General features: G+C 38.8%; 1 protein-coding gene across 3 annotated transcripts in view; it reads left to right on the top strand.

The window, feature by feature from the left end:
* DSCAM (DS cell adhesion molecule) overlaps positions 1-21,667 on the top strand; it is a 470,739-nt gene that overhangs the window by 62,426 nt on the left and 386,646 nt on the right. For all 3 annotated transcript variants that reach the window (XM_055802405.1, XM_055802404.1, XM_055802403.1), the window contains exons 2-3: positions 10,770-11,087; positions 15,645-15,791. In XM_055802405.1, coding sequence (XP_055658380.1) covers positions 10,770-11,087; positions 15,645-15,791 — 465 coding nt within the window. The remainder of the gene's footprint in view (positions 1-10,769; positions 11,088-15,644; positions 15,792-21,667) is intronic.

Genomic DNA, 21,667 nt, shown 5'->3' on the forward strand with positions numbered 1-21,667 from the left:
CTAAAAGGGTGTCCTGGCTGTTTTGTGCATCCAGATGAAAGATTTTGCAGGCTCTGGCTTGAAGTGAGTGTTAGAGCTTTCATCTGGGATGTGAGAAAGGTGACAGAGCAGTGACCATACCATGGGGCTTATAAAGTAGCTGACTGCTCTGGTCTAAAATATACCTTCATACAATTTTGTGAAGCATCATGCCACTTAATTACTTTAACTGAAAATTTTGTTCTGTTTTACTTTTATCCTTGTATGGAAGAGATATTTTTGGAAATTTTGAATCCTTCCTGCACAGGTCCAATGAGAAGTATGCTAGCCTTTGCTGTTGTTTAGTTGTAAAACTACTGTCCTGTTAGGACATGATGAAGGTGGCTAGCAGGACACTAGAAGAAAGCATTAGGTCAGCTGCAGCATTTGCAGACAAGCCCCAGACTGAAAGCTGTTAGGTCTCAGCCAATGAATCCTTCGAAGTAATGACTCTGTTTAAGGAAAAAGTGATAATTTTGTAAATCAGTCGAAAGCAGATCTATACAAATATTGAATTAATTCAATTTTTCAGAACTCTGTGACACAGCTAATTATCTTTGCTGCTCTTGCTCATAAGGTATTTCTGTAAGGGAAAAAAAAAGCCCAAGGCTCTTCTCTCATTTCTCTCTGGTTGCTTTTGGTGTTCTCACAATATGTTCTTTATCATAGAATCAGTGGAGCTGAGTGTATGCATTGGGTCTTGCTTCAAGAAGCAAAGATGCACATTTTTTGCCCCCAAGTTTACAATTATTTAATTGTCTTGTTTTCCAGTTTCTCTTTGTTTGCTTAAATAAGGAAAAAGAACCTCACCTACACATCTTACTCTGGTAGTTCATAGCCAAAACTGGAATGCCTATCCCACAAGGATATCTACCTTTTCATTCAATCCATTATTGAACACATAATTAAAAGTGAGCATTTAAATCACTAACAGATTATTCCTTTTTAGCTGATTAAGGACTCCCATCTCTTGCATCTATTGCATTTGCCACTCAGCATTTGTCTGTGGGCTGAGGTCTCTATAGTGCACTCCACCAAAACCTACACTTCTCCCCCTTCCAGAGATGCAACTCATTTGTGGGTTCTGCTTCTTTTTATGGTTTCACCTGCGGACCTTTTCTTTTAATTGTGGAAGCCTGCTTTGATTTAATGGAAGTTTCTGTCCTGTGAGAATGATAATGTAGCACTGCATGCTCTTTTTTCTGTAGTGATAATTTTTTGTAGGCAAAAACAATTGCATACTTAATTATCCTCATTAGTGGTTCTGATTTTGAAACTGATTCAAATGAATATCCCTTTGGCATAAAAGGTTGAGCACTGGCACATTGAATCAGAGTAATAATTTGAAAAAGCATAATTTATTTTTTTGTTCCTTTTGGTGGACATGTAATTTTATGCTCTTTAGCCCTAAAATACTGGCTATCATTACACAACACCCTACATGGGAAGCAGTTCTGCATTGGGGGATCATATACTGTGGAAAGAATTTTGGCTTTCTGAGTTATGCCAATTATTCAGTCACATGCATTAAAACTGCAAAAATGAACCAGTTCATCCATACTTGCTGTAGACCATACTCTTATTTTGTTTTTTTTTTTTTTCCATTGCTTTGTAATGCAGTAGCAATCATAACAATCTAAAAGATTGCTTCAACATTAAAAAGTCATACATCCAAGAAATGCCTTTTATTTAACATTTTTATTTTTCCACATTAAGCCAAGTCTCTGGGATGACTATTCCAAGTAGGCACCTGTTAGAGTGAAATTGGAGAATAACTCAATTTCTTTGTACAGGACAACTTTGGGATGTTACACTTTTCAAATCGACACTCTCCTGATTCCCTCAGAGCCTTTGTATGAGGAAGACATAAATAAATGATAATGGGCCTGTCCTGGGATTCCTTCAAGCTCTCCATACCAGCTATATTGCCAACTCTTTCTTGTTCTCTTAAGCTCCCCTATCAGGAGGTGGGAGGAGGAGGAGGTCCAGGGGCAGAGGGAAGGCCCCTGCCTGCAACTGCCCCTCATCTCCTTACTCCTGGATGCCATCTTCCCCATTGCCTCTCTGCCCCTACACCTGAATGTCAAGTCTGGGAGGAATGCCTGGCAGGGAACAATTGGGATTCATTTTGTCATCTGGCTTCATCAGGGTCTCTGACAGCCACCACAAAGAGAAAGCAAGGAGGGTTTAGGTCAAATACAGAGAGCTTGGGTTTCAAAGTGCCACTCTCAGGTGCACTGAGTCTGTGCCCTTCCCCGACTGAGGCTGAGGCTCACACCAAGCCCAGCCTGTGAAGGACGATGAGCAGCTCACCCATGCAAAGCCCATGTTTGGACAAGTTGGTGTTTTCAGTGGTGAAAAAGATTCCTAACACTCCTTCTTGTTCACTGTTTAGGAGGCCTCTGTAAGAAGTATCAAAAAATTTGCCTTGTCAGAGCAATGGATGCTTCAGCATTTGCTGCTGGAAGATATATTTTTCTGGGTGGAGTGTGGGGGGAAAGAGGTTTTTCTGCTTATTGTTCTAATGAACAACTGTGATCTGATGAGTGAAGAGTCATCTTCCTTTTTGTAGATGTCAACAACTGCAGACAAAAAGCTGGGATTTTTTTTTCTGCTTTACTGAGCAGTTTACAAGAAAGTAATGATCGAGGGGGTCAAACCGGTTGATAGAAAACAAATGTTTTTCCGTTGACTCCATTGCTGACTTAAAACTGTTGTGGGTGGTGGTGTTTAATTGGTACTTTTATTTTTACTAGTGTAACAGTTTAATTTACTCATCTTTTTGTTAATTATATTTGTAATCTCAAATCAGTTTGTGCAATTGATTTTATTTTGTTTTCCATATTAAAGCTATTTTGTGTTGATTTTAGCATTCTCTTATAATTTCTCTTTAGTGTTGTTTTCTCTTTTTTCCCTTCTTTTAGTTCCTTTTGGTAAGACTTACTTTGGTGTCTGGTCAGAGCATATTTATCTAGCGCTGTTTTCCTGTTCCCTGTTCTTGAAGATACCTATCTTGCCTCCACCTGAAACACATTCCTTGTGTGAGTTGTGTTTTACCCTTCCTTCCCTCAAAGAGAGAGAAATATTCAATCCTTAACAATTTAGAGGGGCATGTGAAATTCCTGTCTGGAGTCAGAATCAAAGCCAAAATTGTAGAAGGGCATTCATCTTACCTTTTATAAAATTTATAATATTTATCAACCTTATATGTTAATCATTAGATAAAACCCCTAGAGGGAGACATGATCACAGATGGATTATTGTAATGCCTCATCACTCTGATCTTTTCACAATAGCTGAAGTAATTTCTCTAGGTCACTTGGCATAGCCTGTTACTTGATAATTGAGTAGTGATAACAATGTTATTGTTTGTATGTGTCTAATCACTTTTTTCTTCTTTTAAAATAAAGACCTTTTTATTATTATTTTGATTTAAAATTTGGCAGGGGGAGATGGAGGAAAGGAGAAAAGACCTAGCTAGCTTCCCCCCTCCCCCCCCCCAAATTTCTGTCATGGTGATACATTGTGGAATCTTGGGGGAAAAAAATAGATTCATCCTAGACAGTGACAAAACTTGCTGGCATTGCACCCTAACACTGACCCAGGCTGTCTTTCTCTGGCTGTGTTCTGCACTGAGTAATCTGCATATATGTGATTGCATTTGTAGTGCTTCTGCTACTTGTTTGAAAGACACAGAAATGCACTCTGAAATGTTTCATTTATTAGTTCTCTGTGTGTGTTTGTACAAAAAAGATTATCATAGCATACTATATTATTTGGATGTCGACGAGGTAATAAACCTGTAGTGTGATTCTGTTAATTTAGTTTCCTTAAACGTAATTTATTGCTTAGATATCTTCAGCCATTTTCTTACAAATGTTTTGGGTTTATTATTTTTATTGTGTTTTAATGAATTCCATTAACTTGTCTTACAAAATATTTGTCTTTTATCTTACAATGAATAATCAATACTTTATTTTCCTCCGGTAACGAGCATTTCAGTATTTTTCACTGGCCATATGGAAATTGGGGCTTAAATTCTGTTCTTTAAATTTCTCAATTGTTTTGTTATATTTGAGTCCCAAAATGTCACAGAGAAGTTCAACCTCTAAAAAGCAAATGTATATTTTAGCAATGTCAAGTGGAATATTCTCCTGTAGATATGCATAATTTTTTTCATAGCTTTAAATAAAACAAGTTGTAAAGGCATTCAAAACAAGGAGAAACTCTACCTAATAGCTGTATGCTTTTAAGGGTTATGATCAAGATGATGTTTCCTTGCTTGCTTCCCATTCTGGTTGTAGGCTGGTGAAAAAGGAGCTGTCTCACTGATACCACATCTCATGAGATATGGGATCCTGAGGAGGTTCTTTAAAAATGCCTCCTTGAATCTTAGCATCATTCTGACTTCCGCCAGTCTTTATAGAGGAATGAAGGCAGTGGGCTGATGAACATTGATAATATGCAGCTGTGGCCTTGCCTCAAAGACAGTGGGTTGATTGACATGGATGATGTGCAGCTGTAGCTCCTTCCTGCTAAGTGGTTAAATATCTCTGAGGATTGTGGGTTGGGTGGTTGGATGGAGAGGAGTGGTGTGGCCTGGCCTCGCCTCTGGAGGAAGGAGAAACAGTATGGACAGTAGAATCTGACTGAAGGTAAAAACCTTGTTGTAGTCTACTTGTTTTTTTGTTTTGCAACAATTGGTGCCCTGTGTGAGGCAAGCTGAGTTGGACTCCAGCTATGAGTCTTGCCAGCATTTTCTTCCTTTTCCTTCCGCTTTAGCAGATAATGTCTTTTCTGCCTCTCTCTTCTTCTCCCACGCCTTTTTGGGGGTGAAGGGAAACATCTTGATTGTCTTTGCTGTTAGTCTACTATTGCTTGTTATGTGCTGTGTCCCCCACCAAAGCAAAATCGAAACCACAAAAAAAGCCTTGTTTTAAAATTTTCTGAAATGGGGAGATGTATTGTGGAATTGCTAGTGTGAGGGCTAGCAAAGGATATGATGCTTTTAGACTAATGCGTGTGCCAAAAAGCCTGGACCTGCAACTGTAGACAGCAAGCATCCACCCAGAAGCTAAAATTATTGGGGTAGCTGTGCTAGCCTTCTTCAGTTAACTGAGGTCCTTGAGAGAGTTGTCCTAATATCTCTTTAAGTGGTAGAGATGGAGGACCAAGTGAAGTGAGTGATTTGCCCCAGATAATTGATGTCTAAACTGCATCTAAGCTGTGTTTGTCATCTTATGTTAGCTGTGCAGGAGGCTCAAAAAAGCTGCTCTCCTAACCTAGGCACAGTGCCTTGGGTGTCGCAGGAAAAGGCATCCTCCAGAAGGCGTGCAGGCTGTTGATTTTTTTTTTTTTTTTTCTTAAAATGTGTTTGAAGCTTGATGCATTGATGAGACTACCTGGGATCCTAGTCACTTCACTGATGAGGGGAATGTGTCTCATCCTGCTTTGCACCTGCTTTGTGTGGGTGAAAAGATGCCTGCAGTGAATTTTCCCAACTGTCAGCTTCTGCTGGAGTGTGTTGTCATGTCATGGTACAAAGTGATCCCAGGTGTCTACAATTCCAAGTGCAGACTGCAAGAGTCAGCACCAGGAGGGAGCTTTCTGAAAAATCAGTGTTCTTGGATAACTGATTTCTGACAGAGGGAAAGTTTAGACTTTATAGTATTCTTTTTTAATTTCAATTTTTATGTTTTTATTAAATTCCTTGGGTTTGCTTCTAGGTTTCTTGTGTTTATCTTGCTGGTATTTAACAATGACCAATTTTTAAATTTTAAGATGACAACTTGTATGTTCTATTAAATCTAAATAAACTACTTGATTGTTCCTAGTTCATGTCCACAATGTCACTGAGGAGATAAGGTCATGAAATATTAATGTCCAGGGCTGTGTCAAACCTGATGTTTCACTGTAAGATAGTTACGGCTATTGCTATAAACCTGCTGTGGTGCAGGAGAGTAGTCAATGCTTAATTACATAATTTATTTTTTCTACTTTGACTTTATCTAAATAATCTCGGTGGTCTCATTGCTCCAGACTTTCACTTTGATTAATATCTTTTATTTTATCTATATAAATATTTCATGCTGGATTTGATTAATCAAAGGGATGAGAAATAATTTTCCCTTTGTTTTGAAATTGTTACTCATTTAGGACCAAACTTTCCCCTTGCATAAGCATTACAGGAGTATTATTTAGCCTTTGGAAAGGACAGGGAAGGTAGTTGAAATGTAAGTATCAATTCATTGTTCAGAGACATTTTATTAATATTTTTCTATACGTTGAGTTGTCTATTGCCCAAAGTTTCTTCAGTTCTTTCAAAAACTGCAGAGAAAACCTGGGTTTTTAAGCGGTCAATCACAATATGGAAAACGGGCTTTGTAAGAGTGCACGGCACAAAAAGCCAGCTTCAAAAATAACAAGTATGTTCCTTAAACTTACTAAAACATGAAAGAGAACATGATGAAAAGGAAATGTACAACACCAAGCCTCTGCGTTGCATTCTGGCACAGTTGTACAGATACAGATTTTTCTAATGTTACATGCAAGCTCCATGAAAGTTTTCACTTTTGGTGTCATTATGGTAAAGCTTCTTAAAGGTGAAGCAGTCTGAAGTGGGGTGTAGGTAACAGTGGAGGAAGGGAAGAAGAGGATCTCCCTTTGACAGATAGTTTCACAATTCACTTTTGCATGTCATCTTTCACCTTTGTTGCAGCTGATGCTGATCCTTCAGGACACAAGATCCTACGCAGAGCAAGCCCGAGCCTGATCCAGTATGGTAGTTAATGTAGCATCTTTTCTCTTACGACTTTGTGACATCTCTTTCTGCCCAGTAAAAAGTAGCATTGTGAAGCAGCAGTTTCAGCCTGTTCTGTCTTGTGTAACATACAATGAGGACTTAACAAATAACAGCCTTAAAGGGAGAAATATCAGGAATGTTATTTGCTAGGCTGTTATAGAAGACCTTCAAGTCCACAATCTGTATATATGTAGGAACTACAGCACCCTGAAGATGTGGAGGAAGGTGTAACATGCCAGAAGAGAGTAAAGGTCACCTCTGTACAATCCAAAAAAACAAGCCCAATCCAAAAAACTATGCCAACAGGTAGAGGTATAGCAAATGCAAAGCCCAGCCTAGCTCTTTATACCGGTCTCTGTCCAGTCTGGTTACATCTACCTGGACTGCCTAGACAGTGCTCATTCTCACTTTCTGAGTGTGATCAACTTGCAGCCTCACCCACCAGCTTGTCATGAGATAAACCAGTTTACTTGATAGATTTCTTAAGTGCTAAAAGAAATTTTCTATCTGGCTGACATATTCAGCACTTTGCTAGGCACAATGCGGCTGCACTGTCTCCCCTGAAATGCAGGAACCTCTTATACTTTATCAGTCCATCTTATCACTTCATATGCTTGAATCTAGGGAATTTTGACTAAACTTGCAAAAAATGTTTCTCCCTCCCTCCCATTGTAAGTGTATGCATAAGACAATGGTATCTATCTAACCTGAGATTCAGTGTCTGTTGTCCTGTGTCTATTGATCTGATAAGCTGTTTATGTGCTCCTTTAACCCCATGGTTAAGGGCGCAGGTCTTCCCCTCATTGCCCTGAGGTGCTTGCAGGTGCAGAGGATTTGTCCCCTTCTCATTTCAGTTGCGGAGTCCACTGAGTGCTGCTGGGGTGCCAACCTCTTCCTGTTTCCCTCGGGTATTATTGGTTTCAGAAATAAATAAATCTTATTCAGGAGGAGTCTTTGACTTTCATTCCCTTGAAATGCTAACTGACATCATCTCTTTGGAAATGCTGATGTCACCTCTGTCCAGGCCAAGGGCAGTCACTCAGCCGCAGGGCACCTCAGCTCTGGCCTGGAGGTGCCACGGAGGCCGCTCTTGCACAGCAGGCTGCGGCGGTAGGCCTGTGCCTCTTTGCTTGGGCCCTCACGGTTTTAGCCATTGCTCTGGAGACAAAATACTTCAAAAACCTTGTTTCAGAGCAACACTGAGGCAGTTGGTAGAACAACCTGTGTGATTTTCCTGCCCCCCCCCCCTCCCCTTCTTTTCTTACCTTTTAGCCCCCATCACCCCCCGTGGTTCTTCAGGTATTTCTTTCACTGTTACTTACATACAGCTCTCCTCAGCTTTCGCTACTGCTGTCCCTTGCAACTTTTAGTCTGAGGTTGCTTCTGTTTACTGTAAAATATGGTGTTTAGTTGGATCATATTTTAACATTAAGTAATATATAATTACATACTGTCTTTGACTTGTCTCAGTTTCAGTTAGGTTTTGATATATTGCTTGTTCTGTTACTCGACTAATCACTTTCTTCCCATGGAATGCTGAAGAGAAATATCTTTTTAATTAAAGATTCTGAAATCCCATTTTTGTTGTTGAATGTATCCAAGTAGCTTACACACTGTTTTCCACCACAAAATGCATCTGGATTGTCAGTACTGTGTATATCTGTGTGTATTATAGCACTAAAATTATTTTCCAGGGCTCTTAGTGTGTTTGTGTCTGCCATTAAGATGAATGTGTACCAGATGCTGTTTTAAAATGAAGCACCATTGTATAGGCTGATGGATAGAAAGTTTGTCAAAAGTAGTGAAAGCTTCTACAGGGGATACAAAGCAGCTGGAAAAATTCATTGTTATGTGCTGCTGGTATGAGTCTCTAGTTCAGCTGCGCTGCATTTTGATTAGGAAGTTAGATTCTATGGTAGTGTCAAACATGGTTCCCGATATTCTCTATTTTTATGGCATTTGCAATTTGGTATTCACCTCTTTATTCTCAGCCAGCAAACCTACTAGTTTTATGTGAATGTCTGTTAAGAAGCAGTATAGCACAATAAAAGTTGGCAAATGTGAGCTGTATTTATTACTTCTATGTGAATGTCTTGTTGGCCAATGGAAATTAAAATGCCCTGTTAATTGTTTCACTTGTATTTTTAGAGAACAGCTTGTACAGCAGATGAACAATGCCAAAATTTTTTTTAGTTCTCTATTATGCTACCAACAATACTGATCTCTTGCTTCAAAGTACAACTATAATTAGAAATGCAATTATGTAAAAGTGGCACCATCTTATTCAGCCCTGCTTCTTCCTGTGCTTAGTCCTATTATGCCTATTTTTTCTTTCCAGATATCCAAGTTTCTCCTAGGGTTGTGCCAACTAGGAAGAATTTGTTTCTTCTGAAGGACTTTATTCTGTACTAGCACCTGTCTCATTTATAAGTGGGGTCTTATCAGCTTCAGTGCTGAAATGTCTTCTTTCAGAATCTCCAAGTGCCTTTCATCCTGCTCTGTGATGCCCATATTTCTGGCTGCCTCTTGCATGCCAGACATCTTTCCCTGTTGCTTTAGGAGGGGCTTTCTTTTTATATTTTTCTTTTTAGGGATTCCCAGAGCCAGTTCTGCTCATCTGGTCTATCCTGATGGTCAGTGCCAAGATAATATTGAGAAGATATTATCTTTCCAGCTTATATCTTCTCAAGATGTCAAAAGAGAGAAGGAAAAAATTAATCCATTTTGTACTCCAAGCTGCCATAAGACTAAGTGGCAGAGGTAGACAAGGCACTTCATGACTTAACGTTGGGATTGCAAGTTATTTCTTCAGGATAATAGCATCCACCTCGTGCAAATGAAAGTTAATCTTGAAATCTGTCTGAATGATGCTCATTTGGGCTTGCTGCCCTATGGTTACCTTTTCAAAAACTTACTCCTTACCGGACTTGCTTTAGAAAATCGTGTCAGCATCTACTGTATTCAGGATGCAGTGAAATATGCGTTTCTGTGTTTGTGTCAAGCACAATTGGCAGGATTTTTTACAAGTCAGCAGTATAGGCAAATGCGCAGCAGAGTGGTGGTATTGGTAATGTCTCCTACTGTTCACTGGAAAGTAAAAAGTATGCTTTATGCTGATATACCCTCAGACAGAGTGGGTTAGGAAGGTATTTTGGATGAAACATTGGGGAACCTTCAAGCCACCTGGAGCCTTCAAGCCCTCGGGGTGATAGCTGAATAGCCTAGGGCAGAAGTGTTCAGAAGAACGAGAGCTCATCTTGTGCTCTGACCAATACTGACTTTTTTTTCCAATGTTACGGAATCTGGGGTTAAAGGTTGGGAGTGGGACTATAGTCACATGGATGGAAGAACCAAGATCACCATAAGCATGCTTTGTGCCTGGGTTTATAGGTCTTTGTTAGAAAGACCTGAACAAAGTATCTAATGTATTTGTTAAGTTATATCTGTATTAAGTATGGATACGTATTATTATTAAGGAATTATGGGGATTTTTTTCATTGGTTGTTCAGTTCTTTTATTACTTTATAAATCATTTCGCCATGGAAAGACTGTAAAAATACATTTATAAACGCTAACAGAAACTGCCTGTGTTCCAGGTGGAAATTTAGTTGCTAGAGATTTCATGGAAGTAGATTACTGCTGGATTTTTGCTGGCCTTACAAAGAATGCTGCATCAGCAAATGCAATAACTATCAGATCTGTTTCAGTTTGCAAAGAAAGGGATTTCCCATTTTACTTTTGGATGTAGACCACTTAGTGTGTTTAATCTGGTGATGTTTTCTTCTAAAATGAGAAACATTTTATTAGAGATTGCGTTAGCATCCTGATGTTTTGATTACCTTCCCTAGGCATTGTGTTTGATCTTGTGGCAAATAACAGTCAAATTGGTTTGTGTAGCTGCAATTTCTTAAGTTTTCAAGGTCTGTTCTTTTTCTTTTTTGTCTTACAGTTTTCAGTGAAGATCTACACGCCAGTCTATATTTTGTCAATGCATCTCTGCAAGAGGTAGTGTTTGCTAGCACCACAGGGACATTGGTACCCTGTCCAGCAGCAGGGATCCCCCCTGTGACGCTCAGATGGTACCTAGCAACGGGCGAGGAGATCTACGATGTCCCAGGGATCCGCCACGTCCACCCCAATGGCACTCTCCAAATTTTCCCCTTCCCTCCTTCAAGCTTTAATAACTTAATCCATGATAACACTTACTATTGCACAGCTGAAAATCCTTCAGGGAAAATCAGAAGTCAGGATGTTCACATTAAGGCCGGTAAGTATAGCCTTTTATTGGGTTCAAACAGGCTTGAGGAGGGAGGAAGCTTGGGTGTTTCAGACGAATAGTAGCAGCAGCTTTGAATCAAAGATGGGCCAGAGGTGTAACCTCTGAACTCTTCACAATATTAAATAAAATAGGGGATTCTTCCCTCTCCCCCCCCGATTTGGATTATTTTGGTGCTGAAAAGTTAATTTTTCCAAAGATCATAATAAGTTGAACTTCTGCACAAATATAAGGAAAAAGGAACTAATAATGAAATCATTAATCAGACCATACTTACTTATTAAAGAGCTGGGAGAGAAAAAGATGCAGTGTTTAGATTTTGTGTAGGGGCTGGAAGAAAAGAGGAATGCTTGCCTAATCGCATCCTTTCTGATTTGCTTGTATTCATTTGTGCTTTGTTTTGAGAGAGAAACTTGTCTCCTGTGTAACGATTCAGCAACTGATGTTGGTCCATACGCAATGCTTTCATTTTAAGCTAAAAGATGCAAATGAGCATAATGGTTTTGCATCTGTTTTCTATACTGACTGTGTGCAGTTTTGGTCAGCCAGTGGAGAATTAGAGTGGGATCAAAATCAGGCCTTTTGTTACAACACATAAACACATGATTGCATAGTTTTTGAAGGTCTTGTCTATCCTCTTCAGTTAATTAAAATATTCAAACAAACAAACAAAAGCTAGTCTGGGAGCTGACCCTTGGCTAATGCAAATCCTCATAACCTCTTTGTTGTTGTTGGAACTATGCTAGTCTTTTCGTATCTTTCCTTTTGGAGATATGCCTTCTCAGGAGTTACGTAGGGAAAACTGAACAATTGGCAAGTAATTTGTCCACAACTCTCTTTAAATAAGAGAATGTATTCTTTTCTTAATGATAAATTAGCATAGAGATCTGTAGTTTGTAGACAATTAGAAGATGAATAAAATACAGGTTTCCATGAAATTCATGTGTCTTACTAAAATTTTAGTCTGGAAAAATGGGTTTTCTTTTTTGCGTAAGAAGTGACTAGTAGAAGAAAGTTCACGTTATGTGTACGTGGATTTTCAATAATGGTGCATACTGCTTCTGCAAATGTTTAGTTGTCCACAAATCAAAAAAATTTGCATACCAAAGATTCATAAGAATGCATAGTAACCGACTTGATGTTTTGAACTCCGTTCTGGGTTTTGTGCTTTTGGTTTTACTTTAATGGATTTGTGGACAAGTTGTCTGGCAGAATTGTATTTGGAGAGGACACAATATTATTGTCCTTTGTGGATTTGTTAATGTATCTCAATTTCGACCATCTTTTGATCAGCATATTTGCAGTATTAGTTTCCAGTTTTCTTGTTTATTAGATAAACTGATATGGTAGTGTAGGGGAGGTTAAAACTTGCAACGTTGCTAGCTAAGGCTCTGAACTGGTGTTCATTTAGTTGTAAAAGCATATGATGTGGATGACAGAATGAAGCTGGGTCTGTTGCTCAGCATTGACCCTTTTATCCATGGAAACCCAAAAGAAGTCCTTCTCTGCTTGAGAAATGAACTTCACAAATCAAAGAAAGACCTGAAAAAAAAAGGCTTTGCAGTAGGTGGCTGTATCTGCTTGACTCATAAACTGATGACTCTTTTCAGCCAAGTCAGAAATGTCCCTTTCTCCTTTTTTCCTTCCCTTTTTAGCCTTTTGCCCCCGATTCATTCATTGTTCCATATGATTCAATCTCTCAGTTAATATGAGGTTTGGTTAACAAGTTAAGCAAATCCCCTTCCTTCATATGAACTGGTATTGTATGTCAGAGCTATCACTGTGCCCAATGGCAGACAATAGCTGTTAGTATTTTTTCCAAAGGCCTGTGTAGTCCTCCAATCATAGGAAAATACAGTTTTTGACAGTCTTCTGTGTATAGCAGTAAGTGTATTTTACATTCGGATGATAAAACCTTTGTTGCTCAAATACAAAGCGATAAACTTTGTGTGTAACTTTCAATTACGTTTCTGTTCATGTGAAATCTGTACACAGTTTCAGATTGGGCCTAATTAGCACAATTTTGGGAGGAGGCTTTTCTAGTCTCTTTTCTTCTCCATCTCCTCCTCCTTCCAGTGCTCTCCAATAGCAATAGGATTTCCTAGGAATATAGAAGCAATCAATGGAGCATCAGATCATAGTACAGTTATATAAAGAATAATATCGCTCTACCTATTCTCACAGTTGGCTTGAGGAAGTCTGAAGCTCATATACCTACTTCACCGAGGTTATGGGTAGCAGATACAAGGATTCCAGCTCACAGATGATTGTAATTGTGGTTATGCCTGTAATTTTGCACCTAATGCAACACACATCCCCAACCTACAAAAAACTATAACCCCCACACCTAGACACTCAAACACAATCCTCTTCCAGGCTGGTCCCAATATCTCCATTTCATCTTCAAGCTTTCCTGTGCAATCTCAGCAGGGAAGAATATATCTTTTTAGCAAAGGCTGAAATTCTCATATAAATTCATGATGCAGGGACCTGGGATTAAAAAAAAAATAAATTAAAATTATCTATGATCTAGAAAAAACTGAGGGGCTTCTGAAATCACAATAATGTAAACTTTTTAAGCAAGGAAATGAATAAACCTCTTTCCAGTTGTTGTGCCCCACATGTGTTTGCTTTTATGGAAATGATCAACAGGGCAGATTTTCAAAACTGTCAATGGTTCTGTAAAAATAGAAATAGTCTTAATAGCGTGCTAGGATATTGCTGCTAACAAGCCTTTTCTGTAAGTAATGGCTGAAGCATGAGCATTAGACAAAAGTCAGCCTCATTAAGATGATCTATGTTCCATTCCCTCCAGTGTAGAATAAGATTAGGGGGCTGCTTCATCACAGGGCAGCTAGTGTTGTAAAGCTGCTGCTTTAAAGTTGCTTGTCATACCAGTTCAGCACTTATAATAGGGGTTAAGAAGCTTAACCTTTGATTAAAAATAAATTATTGACTTTTTAAAAAACTAGCAATGTCTATCTTATAGAAAATTGATTTGTTTTGATTTTTAAAAAAATACTTAATTTATAATTAATTTATTTACTTTTGGTTTGGGTTCCTGATGTTACATTGCTGCAGTCTTGTTTGGGATGCTGAACCTCAGTCTTCCTTTTTGCAATGGTAGCACTGGACCTGAAAACCCGATGCTGTTTGCATTTGTGAAAACTACAGTTACGTTCCAGTACTCTGCCTTTCTTTTTCTTGAAATACACTGGAAGCGGGGCTGACATTTAGAAATTCCAGTGCTTCTGGTGTACAAAAATACTTTTGTAAACTATGCAAAGGATTTACTGATTCTTCAGTCTAGAATCAGTGTGGTTAGACGTATTTATTAAAGCTTGGTGTATGTTTGTGGGCAGGATATGCAGGCAGGAAATGTCACCGTAATGTGGCAATTCAGCATTGCTGGCTTGGTTACACTGCTGCACTGGGGTTGTTCTGCCCAATAACTTTTACCCTCAGGCATATACATGCCTCAGACACACATGCCATTTTCCAATGCATTCATCCCTCTCTTCATTGAAACTGTTTGTCTCTTCAAGATGTATAACTTTGCTCACCACCTCAAGATATGTAACTGTTGCCTGAGTTGATTTCTTATTTTGCCCCTTGACCTTATGGTTCTGTGAAAAGTCTATGTTGCTGCTTGTCCTTCTTGTCTTACCCACTTACTGGCTGTAGTAGACAAAATCTGTTTCTTCTCTGCTCTACCACCTTCTCCATTAATTGTTGCTCATAGGATTTTTCACCCCTCATTCTTCATTGAGTTTTTTCAGAGCCAGGAGCTTCCTTATTTCCCTTCTCCTACCCAATGCAACTTCATTTCATCCCAGCAATATTAGTTTGATGTGAAAGGTTTCTGCAGCTGTTCTTTTTCCTCTTTGTCCATTAAATTATTTCTTCCAGATGCTACACAAATCATATTGTGGGTCTAAGTGCCCCCATGCTGTTTTTTAATACAACTCTGATTTATAGTTTCTGGTTTCTTACCATTAATCTATTTCTTGTGGTGCTGGTCAATTGGATGTAGCTCTTACCTTACCTGCTATCATTTCTCTGTGTTTCTGAGACACCTTGCTTTTTCTCTGGCTGTCACCTCCATCGATTTTTCTCCTTTGGTTCTCACTTCTTCAAAATCCTAAATGACACTGACCTTCTCTTCTACCCTCTGGATGTCTAATTTGCACGCAGTACTTGTATGTACTTTGTACCCTCTGATAGAGCAGAAAACAATTTGCGACGGGAAACGTGGCATGAGAAACAAGACAAGTAACAGGAGACATAACACCATCTACCCATATAAATATTCAATTCTTACAGAAGCCTTTCTCCTTGCCCTTAGAATTAGGTAGGGGAAGAACACAGAAATATGGTGAAATGCAGATTTTGAGGAAATGAAAAGATGTGGGATTTCTTTCATATTACTTTGCAAAATAATTCACAACCTGAGTAACCTTCTTGGGGCAACTTTGCAAGGCTAACTGAGGAAGTGGGTGAGATGTGTGATTATGAGTTGTTTAATGAAACATCTTCTTCTGTCTTCAGTTTTACGGGAACCCTATACAGTCCGTGTGGAGGACCAGAAAGCCATGAGAGGCAATGTAGCAGTGTTCAAGTGCATTATCCCCTCCTCTGTGGAGGCATACATCACTGTTGTCTCATGGGAGAAAGACACAGTCTCGCTTGTCTCAGGTAGGCTGTTATGGCTTTCTTTTCCAATTGGCAATGGCAGCTATGATTCCTGGGTTCCACCCCCACCCCCCACCCCCCCAAATGCCTGATGTTTACTTTAAGTCAGTTATAGCTGAATGGTATGTCATCCTTCTAGTAACGTATTTCATGTTAGCATTGCTGCATCCTTATGACTATATGTGACATGAAGGTTTTAGACAGCCCTGCTTTTTCTAGCATGCTTGAGGGGAAAATAACATGTTTTTTGTTTTATACCAGACATAAAACCAGCCTCCTGGTGCTGTGGCAATGGATTCACATTTTAACTTTGATAAGGAACTCTTACGTACCAAAGAAATTGTCATAATGTGTCATAAAGTGTGTGTTGGCTTGTAATTGTTTTTCAGCAGTAATGTTAAGTATGGATTAGAAATCCTGAGTCTAAACTTGTTCGATTATGTTTAGATGAAGGGGTTGGAGCTAGAGGATCTTTATGGTCCTTTTCGTCGCAAACCATTCTATGATTTTATAACACTGGAGGATTAGGCACATGGTAAACTGTGCTGTAAGCCAAACATACTGAAGTGAAACAATCTATTCTAAAACAGTTATATGCATTAATACTGACAAAGAGAGGAAATGTGAGGCATTGTTCAGGAAGTGCAGAGAATTCAAGCAAAGAATATCCAACATTGTAAAGCATAGTACATATCTAAGTTTTATATTACATGCAGCGCAGCTGTTACACATACAAATGATTTATGCATGCAGAAATTTGAAATATATTGTTCCAGGGTAATGCAGAATGGAAAAAAGTAGCTTGAGTTAAATGTAGCTGCAGAGTATGCTTAAGAATGTGTTTGTGTTAATGGTTCTACAATTTGTAGAAATGCTTTTGTGCTTCTTAGTATATTAATAATTTCTTTCCTGAAAAATGTGGCATTGATGGAAATGTCTGTTTTTATATGACTCATAGATTTTATTTCTCTGTGTTTTATTGATTCCTTACGTAAGGGGTTTTTTTCCATCTTTTTATTATTTTTTTTTTTTAAATCTATTTCAAGTAGCTTTCTAAGGATTTAGTAGATATTTAAGTACCATCTAATTCATGATCAGTTGTCCTGTACTACTGGTGCACTGTTTAAGCTTGGTAAATTCACTTCCTTTTTATACTTTGATATGGCATATTATTTTTGTCATTGAGCAACTGAAACTGAGTATGTTTCCATGAAGAGGTCTGTAATACCTGAGTTGTAGAACTCAACAACACTTCAGCCATTATAGTCAGGACGGTGTTGTATTTAAATACACAAATACACTTTCCATTGACCTCTTTATAATGATGCAGAACTATGCTTAAATTATCTAATGCAATAGTGCATGGATGTGTTTACTTTTCTTCATCTTAAAGTAGGCTACTACATGATGCATGTATGTCTGTATGTGTGAGTATTGGCTGGAGGAAAAGAATGTGTATACCCGCATGGTCAACTGTCTTATTTTTTTTAATAAGTTTATTCATTCTGTATTATAAGAAAACATGGCTATTTTCTCTGTCAACATGAATTGCATCCTCTCAATCTGATTTTTTTGACTTGAGCATTAGTACTTAGTAGCTGTGTGGTATCTTTGAGTGGCTCAATGCTGCCCTTCACCCTGGAATCAGGAATAGGGCACACAGGTCTCTAAACCTTATTTTAGGGAAGAAAGTGTGGCATTTCTACAGACCATCATGGCTGCTATTTTAAGGTAGTTTCATTCTCGTTAGTCTATATTGATTTTAACCCCAAACGTTTTTTGGAAAAATGCGTTTAATAACATTTAACTATATGGACCTGAATTTATTTTTTTTTTTCCTTTAGTGCAACTTTTGACTGTGGTTTACTAGGCTAAATCATTAAAAATCTATTGCAAATTTCAACACTTACAACCCAGTTTCTAATTATCTGGTAATCCCTTAATTCAACAGTTAGAAATCTACATGGAAGTAAAATATAATTCATTAAAACTGATACTATTACAAATATCAGTTTATTGCATTTGATGGCATCACAGAAAAGACTTCGTTTCAGAGACAGAATCCCAAGTTAGATTACAGGTCAATGCTATCTGTCATGCAACGGCAAAAGTAAGGCAGGAAAACATTGCTCCAGTTTAACCACAGTGATTGCAAGATTTGTTTGTTCACCATTTATACTCTTTAACTGCAGCTTAATAGTGAGAGCATTTAAAAACCAGAACCCACACGTGTTTCATAAAACAATTGCCTTGAGTTTTACCCATAATCAATTTTGCAATAATGTGCCCATGAACTCAAATGGTAGATATTGATCAAGCCTGTCCTCTTAGAATGCCAGTGCCGATGAATAGGTTGCAAGACATAACACAGCTATTGAGCTGTTTTCCACTAATGATCAATATTCTGAGGAAATGCATACGCTTGCTTATACAGCCACAGCTAGCATGGGATTTTTTCTGTGTACGAGTCCAGATTCATTGGTATGCTTTTTATCTCACCATTTAATATTGGAAAACATGGAGTTCTGATTTGTTTTGTTCTAGTTTATTAATATAACCAATTTATTGGCTACACACTAACATCAGCAAAACTGAGAGCCATCTTGAAGTGAAACTTCTACTGTGAAAGAGCAAGAATATAAAAAGATATACACTCACAGAGCGATGATTATCATGGTTTGAGGTGGACAAGGCTTTTGTGGGAAAACTAGATAGTGTTTATTTGGAAAGAAAGAAAAGAGGAGAAGGAAAGGGGGAAGAGAGAGAGGAGAAGGATGAGAAGAACACTTTCACTGACATGATATATCTGTTTTAAATAGAAGATACAAGTAGGCCAAGAAACTTACACTACAGGTGGGAATCAGAGACCCCCTATGACAGGAAGCAGGGCAGCTTTTCAGTGAGGAAGCTCTTAATGCAAGTGGTCCAACAGAGAAGCTTTTTTGTTGTTTTTGTTGGTTTTTTTTCCTGAAAGGCTTAAACACCAATGCAATACTTCCAAGTACAATTCAGAGTAAATATGTCATGTACCTGTCTATATCTCATTCTGACTACTAGGATAGTGAGAACTGTAGATGAACCAGAATCCTTTATTTCAGCTGCTGCCTACTGATATATATATTCTCTTTTTATGTAAACGTAACATTTTAAAAAAAAAGTGAAGTGTTTTTACTTTCATAATGTAAAAAAACCCCAAAACTAGCTTTCTAGAAAGTGTTTGAGGTGTTCCTTGCTTAAGATGGTGAGATTTGTTTGCTTCTGTAACAGTGTATTATCCTGGACATATCTGCTTTTGTCTGTATGCTTAGCTCTTGGAGAGCACAGTGATGTCCGTAGTAATCAAAGCATGTAATAAATGTAGCTGGGTAAAAGCATCTTCTGTTTCCTGGCTGCAATTTTGTCATGCCTCCAGCTTATTGTAAAGTAATTGGGAGCTGAAACATACTAAGACATATTGCTAGAGCATTACCAAGGAGTGTCCAGATGGGTCAGATGCCCTGTTCAATAAAGGGGAAGGTGCTGTGTTTGGAGCCAGAAATACTGACTTCATAGAAGTTTCCATGTGCAAGGACAGTTGTGAACTGAAAAGGTGTGCATGTGCTTGCCTTTCAGGGGAACAGCTAAATAATTGACAATTTGCTCCTACACATTGTCTTTCAATGTAACAGCAAATCTGAGGCCAAAAAGCTTTTTCAGGGTGTCCTCTAGGGGCCAAGGTAGCAGGAAAAACCTTTTTAAAGGAAGGCAAAACCAGTTACTTGAATGAATCTATTCTGAGGAAAAATACAAAACCCCAACTTCCAGCAACAAATACACAGAAATCTTTTCATACTGGAAAGATCCATCTTGAATAACAGTTGTTAGATGAGGTATTCATGCACCTCCACTGGATACAGCTGTGTTACAAACTCTCATGATAGACAAGGACAGACCTCTGCAGTTGTCAATCTGCTACAAATACATAAAGTATATCTTATTTGCCCACCTGTGTCTTCTAGTAAAAGCAATCAGACTTTCCAGTGTTGTGTGTCTTGCCTAAGAAACTCTGAGATGCTGGCAAAAAAGAAGGACCGGTGGTAACTGTGAGAAGTCTTAAGGGATTCGTAAAGCGCAAGTCAATGCTGTACCAAGCTCTGCAGCTATAACTTCAGAATGTCTCTTCTGAAGATCCTTCTTTTCTGAGGCATGGTATACTGCCAGTTGACTTGAAATTGAGTCTGAAATTTTCTGGAATTATATTAAGTAGTGTAATGATGTGCAGTTTTCTCTTGTATCAGTAACCAGCTCTTATGCATTTACATTAGATGATGCTAAACATAAAAGCTTAAATGATCCTAGAATGTTGTATTACTGGTAGCTGCATACATCTTGCTCAAAGGTCGTTTCCTCCTTACTGCTTTCCTTCACAAACCATTCCCAAAGAAAGAGACTGTTGGAATCAGCTTTGTGTTGACCTTCTAACCATTGAAAACAGCCTAGGCCCTGCAGAACCAGAGTGCAGCAAAGTGTGTTTTTGCAAAAACAGCCATAAACCCAAGGAACAGTAGTATACAAAAGTGGCACAGTACAGGCTGTGCCTCTGCTCCTGCTGAGCATCTGCGAGGCAGACGGGAGACTAGTGCTTGGCTCGTAGTATTTCTTCTTCACATGCAGAACAGCGAAGCTGGGCTAGAAAGGGAGGTAAAGACAAAGTAACTGCTGATTCTGCTCTGTCTAGGTGAAAGCAAAGAGCAACTCGAATCTGTTGATGTGTTAATTAGTCCCGGAGAGAGCAAAGGATGGGTGTGGTTATAGGGGAAGGAGGGCAGAAAGGGATTATTAAAAATAAAGGTCAGTATAAGGGATCAGCAAAGAGACAGAAAGGAGGAAAATGAAGAGTAGATGGAAACAAAGAGAAGGGCTGAAAATTAAATTTGGTCTGTCACTATGTACTGTACTTCTGTAATGAATGCCTCCTATCCTGATGCTGGTAACTACGAGGGTTTTCGATTTTTTTTATTGTGTGTCTGATAGCTTAGTGCCAAGAGCAGGATCGTGAATAGGTTCATGCCCTGACCTTTCTGAATTCCCATTTTCCTGTCTAATGGCATACCATGCGAGAATTTGTCTGGTTTATACATAAAGTGTGACTGCTTAAAAAAGGTAGAAAGGGAGGGAGACGGATAATAACGACTGTGCATGATGGCATATTTAAATCTGCACTGAAAGAATAGCTGCTTTGAGGGAAAGGTGTGTAAGCATGGATGGAATGCGGTTCCCTGAAGGGCTGTGATTGACATGCAGATGACAGCCGATGAGCCTTTCAGCCAGAAATTAGACACACTGGACCACAGCTTGAGAAGTGTCACTGATGTACAATGACCTACATTTGATGTAATGAATTGCATTATTTATTTACACACAGTTCCTCAAGTCTTGCCTTTAAAAGGCTCAGGGGCTCTTGGATCTCTTACTGCACAAAGGGCTTTTCAGAACTGCTGTGGTTGACTGTAAGCAGTCAATGTTTGCCAGTAGTTATCACGTGGTGGCATCTAAAATACAGCACTGCAGTTTTTGTTTGTGCTGGGGTTTGGAGATTACAGCAGTGGTTCAGTTTACACAGAGCAATCGCTGTTTTTGCAGCCATGAGTACATAGGTGGGGGTGGGGGGAATAGAGCTCTCTTTATGGAGAGTGGTCCTGTGGGCAGAGTCCTGTGTTCAGAATTAGATTATTGCTGATGATCACAGGGATTAAGTCCAGCCATTTGATTGAGGCTGTGTCTAGTAGAGAAGAGCTATGATCTTTCTTGTTCTGGTTTGATGTCAGGGCTTAATCATAGTTGCTAACCAGCAAGCATTCAGCAGGCTCTTAACCTATGCCACTGAATACTCTGGATGC

The sequence above is a fragment of the Falco peregrinus genome, chromosome 4, assembly GCF_023634155.1.
Source record: "Falco peregrinus isolate bFalPer1 chromosome 4, bFalPer1.pri, whole genome shotgun sequence".
In the NCBI taxonomy this organism is placed as follows: Eukaryota; Metazoa; Chordata; class Aves; order Falconiformes; family Falconidae; genus Falco; species Falco peregrinus.